The 7,800-nt window shown below is 37.0% G+C and overlaps 1 protein-coding gene across 1 annotated transcript; it reads left to right on the forward strand.

Moving 5' to 3' along the window:
* Positions 1-2,398: 2,398 nt before the first annotated feature.
* Positions 2,399-7,249, forward strand: LOC309544512 (diencephalon/mesencephalon homeobox protein 1-like; the record flags this gene model as incomplete). Its single annotated transcript, XM_082243413.1, has 3 exons — positions 2,399-2,528; positions 3,951-4,126; positions 6,917-7,249. 3 exons carry the CDS (start codon positions 2,399-2,401, stop codon positions 7,247-7,249), a joined length of 639 nt encoding a protein of 212 aa, XP_082099539.1.
* Between the last annotated feature and the right edge of the window lie 551 nt (positions 7,250-7,800).

The following is a 7,800-nucleotide window of genomic DNA, read 5'->3' on the forward strand; positions in this document are numbered from 1 at the left end:
TGAACCTGCTGTCCACTCAAATCTGTAAAGAGGACAAAGCACAGTGGAACATTTTGAACATTTTTATAAAAGAGGGATCTAAGACCTTATGACCCCACAAAGGTTGATGACACTGGAAGACATTTCAATACAGATGCAGGGTGAATGGTGCACAGAGGGGGACCTAGAGCACACACAGTTTGTGCTTAAGCGTAACCTGCTTCTTTTTTTTTTTTTTTGGTACCCCCTAGGAGGCTTTCTATCATAGTTTCAATAGATATGGAAAAACATTTGAGTTTCTATATAGTGTAAACAAAACCTCTTTTGGGGCTTAAGTAAGCTTATTTTTAAAAAAGCTAGTTTTGCCAAGAATGTAGCTAAATAGGCAGCAGCCCTTGCACATGTTGGTAACATTGGTGTACCTGTTTTTAATGTGTCTAATTTGTCGTTTTAATGAATTTATTTCAATACAATTTTTTTTGCTTCAACTTAATAAATCCTGGTGGCCATGTCACCACTAATAATCTCATAATACAAGAAATTGTTTTTTTTTTCCCCCCCATAAAAACTTCTTTTGATCAAGATGTAGGCAATAGTTAAGTTTTAAATAAATGTTCAGCTTGAAAAAGAATCTGGTTGTTTGAAACTGTTGCTGCATTGCTAAAATGGGAATCGTAATATATGCACTTGGATTTACAAGAGAGCATTTTGACAAAATCCATGGACTACACATCTCTTGATTATTTGTTAGATCAGTGAGTATGGAGCCTACCTGAACAAGGTTTGTTTCCTTTTCTTGTTATTTTTGAACACATGTTTAACTTACCTATGAGTGAATTACAATAAATAAATAAATCATTATATAGATAGATAGATAGATAGATAGATAGATAGATAGATAGATAGATAGATAGATAGATAGATAGATAGATAGATAGATAGATAGATAGTAAGCTCTAACGAGCAGGGCCCTCTTGATTCCTACTTATTAAAGTGTATTGTATTTGTACTGTTTACTCTCAAGTTGCAAAGCGCTGCCTAAACTGTCAGGGCTATATAAATCCTATATCATAATAATATATATATATATATATATATATATATATATATATATATATATATATATATATATATATATATACAGATATATATATATCACTGAATGTGAATGTCTTTTTGATGTATTTCAGTATGACGTAGGCTATCAGATTATTAATGCTTAACGTTATTTATAATAATAATTATTTGTGCTCCTCCTTTGTGCTTTAATTTTCTTTCAAGTTTACACTTTGCAGCAAAAGCACTGAGTAGAGGGAAATGACACTGCAATTGCCTTTTATTCTTCTCTTTAAGACAGAAAATCTTTATTAATCCTCTCTGTTGGGTAACAAAGCTTCTTCACCTTTAATCCAACCTCTGCCAAAAGGATCAATAAAATGATGTGTTCTGGTGGGGCCCTAATTTGCCCTGACAGCCAAGAATAAAAAAAAAGCGATCCCATCAAGAACGAAAAACCATGCTAAAAAATATTAGTAAAGTTAGTACAGGTGCTGTGTAATATAACACAAACTCCCCAATGAATAAACTATAGCATTCACAAAAAAAGTGTCTTTTTTTTTTTTTTTTTTACACTTTTTCTTAGCTCTTTACTTTCTTAACACTTTGTGCTTATAACCTTCTCTCCCTCCCGTCCCTACTTTGACACTTGTTCGCTTTCTTATACCCTATTTACCTTTTTTCCACTGCCTAAAGTATAATCTGCAAACAGCACGAACAGGTGTTGAGCCTAACAAAGTTTAAAAGAAAGAATAAGACTTTTAAAGACCCTGAAATCACTAATCCTGTTTGACCATTACTTGGAGAAGAAGGTATTGATTTGCTGTGCATTTAAAAACAGAAACTGAGCTGGATGTTGCTGAGCAAAAACTTTCAGTAAAGAACATCATTCGGAAGGGATCAAGCCAAAGATTTCAGATAGGTAAGCTATATTCGAACATAGTGTTAAGTTTTTTTCGTTGACTAATATTTACAGTTTCATATAACTTTTTAGTTATAGAATGCAACTTATAGTGACAGAGATGTAAAAATGTAATTTTAGATAGGTATGTGTACTTTAACACATTTAAGAAAATGAAAGGCTTTTTTTACACATAAGGATACATTTTTGTTTACTGATCCTTAAAATGTTGTAATTTGGTTTTCTTAATCAACTATTTGGTTACTGATCCTGTTAATGCAAAACCTAATTCAGAAGTAATTCTTAACATATATAATTTCTTTTCTTTTTTTTAATAATGGCCAGATATATGATGCATTGTTGTGTGTAAAATGTTTGTCAAATATATCTTGTAGTTAGAGTTTACTGTATTTTTTTTTTAGATTGTACCTTGGAGTCCTGGTATAACTGCTACAATACAACATGTTTTGCCTCAGTTGTAATAGTCGTAGATGCTTTACAGTGCCCCTCGTCTATAACTTCAATCAGGAAAGATCTGAAGCATCATTGTCTCCATGTGCTGTTAATAGAAGTCCCATAACCTCTCTAGAAGGTAAAGGTGTTTTTAACTTTCTTTTTAAAAGTTTATTTAGAATCGGCATACATTTGCCAACAGCAGTTAAATCAGATTCTAAAATACTGTATTAGTTATCTATTTATTCAGCAAAACACAAAAGCTGACCATAAACAGCTTAAGGGCCATACAAACTATAAGATTTTCTGAAGACTTTTTCCTTTAGACTTACCAAAACCATATAATATGAGGTCAAACCGAAATACTTTCAGTTTGTATGAAATCTGGCAGATTTCTCTACTCTTCTCTACATAGAAAAGGTAAATCTGAAGGAAATCTAGCCACAAAAGTTGGATAGTGTGTATCCAGCTTTAAAGAAAACAAGCAATGCTCTTGATTTCAAGTTCTGTTTGCGATTAGCGTGCATTTTCCATTTTATTTTAGAGTTTAGGAATGGAATATCTTTCACCTGATCCTTTACTATGAGGAATAGTGAAGTATTAGAAAACATTTTTATCATACAATAGCTCCCTACTCACTAACTCATTTTTATGACCTGTTTCTTTTATGTTCGTTACGATTTGTTTAATTTTTTTATTTTTTTTTCTCTGAATATTATTTTGCCATATAGGGTAGCCCTGAGTGTCAAATACGCCAAGTAATGGCATAATACATATTATTCTTTTTTTTTTCATTCTTCCTCTATAATTTTTGTTGTGCTTGTTATTATATTTACACTTTATTGGTCAAACTAATGTCTGCGGTGTAATTGAACAGTTATTAGCAAGAATTCCCTGAGACTTGAAAGTTATTTCAAGGGTTCCCTTATGTTAAAATGGTTGCGAAAGGCAGGTTTATATGGTAAAAACTGAACACTTGGTAAAATTAGCAAGTTCATGACTGGTCCATTTTCAGGTAGGAAGTTTGACTCCAAGTTTTAGTTGGATTAAAAGAATAAGAAAACTGAAAGACACAAAACTTTTAGTTAATAGAAAAATATATTTTCGAGGAAATGATTTCAAACCAATTAAATATATATTTATTTATTTATTTCAGGTTCTTATATAGCGCTGACAATTTACGCAGCGCTTTAAATATACATTGCACATTCACATCAGTCCCTGCCCTCAAGGAGCTTACAATCTAAGGTCCCTAACTCACATACATACATGCATAGTGGGGCCAATTTTATACAGGATCCAATTAACCTACCAGCAAACTCCAGGCAGGTAGTGTCGTGGTTGGGATTTGAACCAGCGACTCTCTTGCTGCTAGGTGAAAGTGCTAACCACTACACCACTGTGCTGCCCTATATATATATATATATATATTTTTTTTTTTTTTTTTCATTTTGAGGCATGTAAATTCATTTTTGAAAGTACTGCTTGTGTCTTGTTTTTTTTTACATGAAGGAATATTGTGAGTACAGGAATCTAAGTTTTAAAAATTCTGACTTGACAGATCTTTTGGAGGTGTCTAGGTTTAGGTTACATTATCATGTCCGCCGTTCAAGAACTTACTTTAGCTCCAAACAACTTGAAGTGCTTGAGAAAGCGTTTGAAAAAACACCATATCCAGATCTGGTAACAAGAGAACAGTTGGCTGTCTCAATCAATCTTCCAGAATCACGGATTCAGGTAATGTGTCACATGCATTATATTGTAAATCAAATTCCCATTTTGTAAATGGTCAATTTGCTCCCATTTTCTTATATTGCAAACCTTAAAACCAAAGTGAATTGGCCACTTTTTTGGGCAACATAGCGGTGCCACTGTGACCCATGGTTTGTTAACCACTTGCCGACCGCCGCAGTAAATCTGCTTACCAGAAAGATTGCTAGGTAAATCTATATTGTTCTCTGCCTACCAGAGAGCAGAATCTGCTAGTGAGGTCTGCTCATGATGCTCAGGTGCAGCTCAGTTTGTATAAAGTGTTTCACACTGGTCCAATAGAGAGGCATATTGGACAGTGGGAGGAAACCTGACAAATGAGTGCACAGGCATTTAGTACAGCCCTGGTAATTGGCAGAGGAAAGTACCTCTGTGCATGCTGGGATACGTCACTAGCCTGTGAGGCTCTGGGGAGCGAGCGCGCGCCGCCGCCGGCGTGCTCCCGTGCAGTCACGGACCCCCCGCGCGTGTGACCGGTGGACCCGATGTCCGCCGCTCACTCTGCGATCGGCGGGGGAGAGGAAGGCAGGCAGCTTGTGTAAACAAGCTGCATGTCATTCTCCCCTGTGTAGAAACACCGATCATACGGTTCTACTATGTAGGACCGTTGATCAGTGTAACTACAGCTCAACAGACAGCCAATCACAGTTAGAATCACGCCCCTAGGGACACACACACCCCCTCCCTCTCAAATAAAGTTAACCCCTTCACTGCCAGTGTATTTTTACAGTAACAGTGCATATATATAGCACTGATTACTGTAGAAATGTCACTGGTAACCCCAAAAGTGTCAAAAATGCCAGTCAAGGGTTCGATCTGTCCGCCGCAATGTCGCAGTACCGCAAAACCAATCGCAGATCGCCACCATTACGCGTTAAAAAAAAAAACAAAAATGACAAAAATCTTTCCCTTTGTTAGTAAACGCAATAACTTTTGCGCAAACCAATCAAAATACGCTTTTTGCAATTTTTTTTTTACCAAACATAGGTAGCATAAAACAAATTGGCCGAAAATGTTAAAAAATTTTGATTTTTACTTTTTTTTGGGGGGAATTTCATATAAAGATATGTGAAAAATATTGTTATTTTTGCAAAATTGCTCTCTTTTTGTTTATAGCGCGTGATCAAAAAATCGCACAGGTGATCAAATACCACCAATAGAAAGCTCTGTTTGTGGGAAAAAAAGGACGTCAAATTTGTTTAGGTACAGCGTCGCACAACCGCGCAATTGTCCGTTAAAGTCACGCAGTGCCGAATCGCAAAATACCCCCTGGTCAGGAAGGGGGTAAAATCTTCCGGGGCTTAAGTGGTTAAGTGTAGCAGTGCCAAGGTCATAGTAAAGGTGTTGTATCCTTTTCTTACTGCTGGCCCTTATTTGTGCCATGTTCTCATATTGTTATACTTTTCAAAACCACTGTACAGCAGCATTACCATTGTTTAAAAGAAGCGCTCTCAATGTTGTTGCATTAAACATGCACTTTTTTGAGCTATTCCTCCTCCTTGTCTTGAAAATTTCCCAATTAGGAAAAACTAGGGATATCTAAACCATCAAGCTCTGATGCCCTTGACTGCAATACCCTAGGTCGCACACCTCTATCTTCACAATCTAACTAGCCTGCCAGTCAGTTATCCATGTATCTATACAACAGTTATCAATTTCAGCAGGTAAAATTTGTTTTTGAAAATATTCACAGGCCTTTGATAAAAACTACAAAGTGCATTAAAGGGGGTCACATTGGCCAGCTGGATACATTTAAAGAAAGGCTATGTAGTGCTTAGAGGGTGCAAAATACAAGATCATAGGAGCCCAGTGGTTTAAAGTGGTTGTAAGCCCCTAGACAAGAAATATGAACAAAGCATATGCCTCTATAGTATGTGCTTCAATGTATGTCTCAATGCAGGGCATTAATTTTAATTTCTGCCTGCTGCTTCATTCCTCCGCTATCAGCATGAGTCACTTCTGACAAGTTTTCCTGACACCAAGAGAAAACGGTGACAGGAGAGTGACCTCTAGCTGATTGACAGCCTCGGCTCTGTTCCTACGTGCTGTGTGAAGGGAGGTGTCCCTTTCTTCCAATCAGCTCTCAGAGCTCTCCTCATTGAGTGTAACTTCAGCTCTTCGACTTCTTCTTTTCAGAGCTGAGAGATTCTGTGTAAATTCTGCACTTTGCTTGGATGTAGGGGGGACGGCTGTAGACAAACAGGTGCAACTTATGTAGGAAGATTTGTTTCACCTCTGTGTATCACCTGAGACCAGTCACTTTGCTGGATATATGTGAGGGTTTACAACAACTTTAAGTATATCCTATTTGGAAAATATTCACCACTGGAAAGGTGGACACTCAAATTTTAATTTTAAAACACTCATTATTGGCTAGAGCAGTGGTCCTCAACTCCGGTCCTCAGGGCACACCAAACCTGGCCTGTTAGTGTGCCCTGAGGACCGGAGTTGAGAAACACTGGGCTAGAGCAGTGGTCCTCAACCCTGGCCTACAGGGCCCACTAACAGGCCAGATTTGCAAGATAACTGAAATACATCCCAGGTGATATCATTTGCTGCTCAGTGATTGCAGTACTCTAGTCTGCATCTCCCCAAGGTTATACCTAAAATCTGGCCTGTTAGTGGGCCCTGAGGACCGGAGTTGAGGACCACTGGGCTAGAGTATCTCTTATAAAAAAATATGTTTTTCCCTTGTCTTCTGTATATTATTTTTTATTATTTTATTTACCCATTGATATATTTATTTTATCTCATCAGGTGTGGTTTAAAAATCGTCGTGCCAAGTTCCGAAAACATCTGAGACCTAGAGCAGAAGGGGATTGCCTACCAGTAGAAGTGAAGAACTCAAAAAAAGAGAGGCCTAAGTGCCAGAGCACATGGCCAGTGTTAGAGACAAGTAATTATATAAAGAAATGTGAGGAATATCCTTTTTCAACTTGCCAAAAATGGGTCAGTCAGATGCAAAAACACATTCACATGCCGGGGTTGACATTTTTTCCACAGGCCCCCTTTACTACTCCTTTTTCCCCTAACTCATGCCACTGGATATACTTGGCGAATGACGTCCATGGTCTGAATGAAAATCAGTGAACTTTAAAGTCTGAAACTTTCTCCAAAGCTACGTTCACATCTAGGCATTGCTATTTTTACAGGAGTTTTTTCAGGCGTTTTACAGACGTTATTCAGGTGTTTTTATGGACGTTTTTTACATGTTTTTGCAGCATTTTTGTGCAGGCGTTTTAAGGTTGACAAGTGACCAATGAAAAAAAATAACGCCTGTAATCTGCCAAAAAAGAAGCTGATGTACTTTTTTGAGTGACGGCCTTTTGCTTAAAGCTACAGAATGCTCAGATGTGAACAGGAGCCATTGAAATAAATAGGATTCGTCTTTTTGGGCATTTTTAGAGCTGAGGCTTAAAGCAGAAAATCGCCCAAAAACGCCTAGATGTGAACGGAGGCTTAAGCGTTGAATACTACTGCTATCACTTGTTACACTGTATCATAAAGCAAGTTTGAGAAATCCATTTTTAGTTTTTTTGAAATACAGCACTTATGATAAATGAACAAATAAAACAGCTAGTGTATTTTCAGCACTCAATGTTTTATGTGTGTGGTTAATAGCTAATGTATTACCGTGGATG

Source organism: Pelophylax lessonae, assembly GCF_965119305.1.
Source record: "Pelophylax lessonae genome assembly, chromosome: 1".
Taxonomy (NCBI): Eukaryota; Metazoa; Chordata; class Amphibia; order Anura; family Ranidae; genus Pelophylax; species Pelophylax lessonae.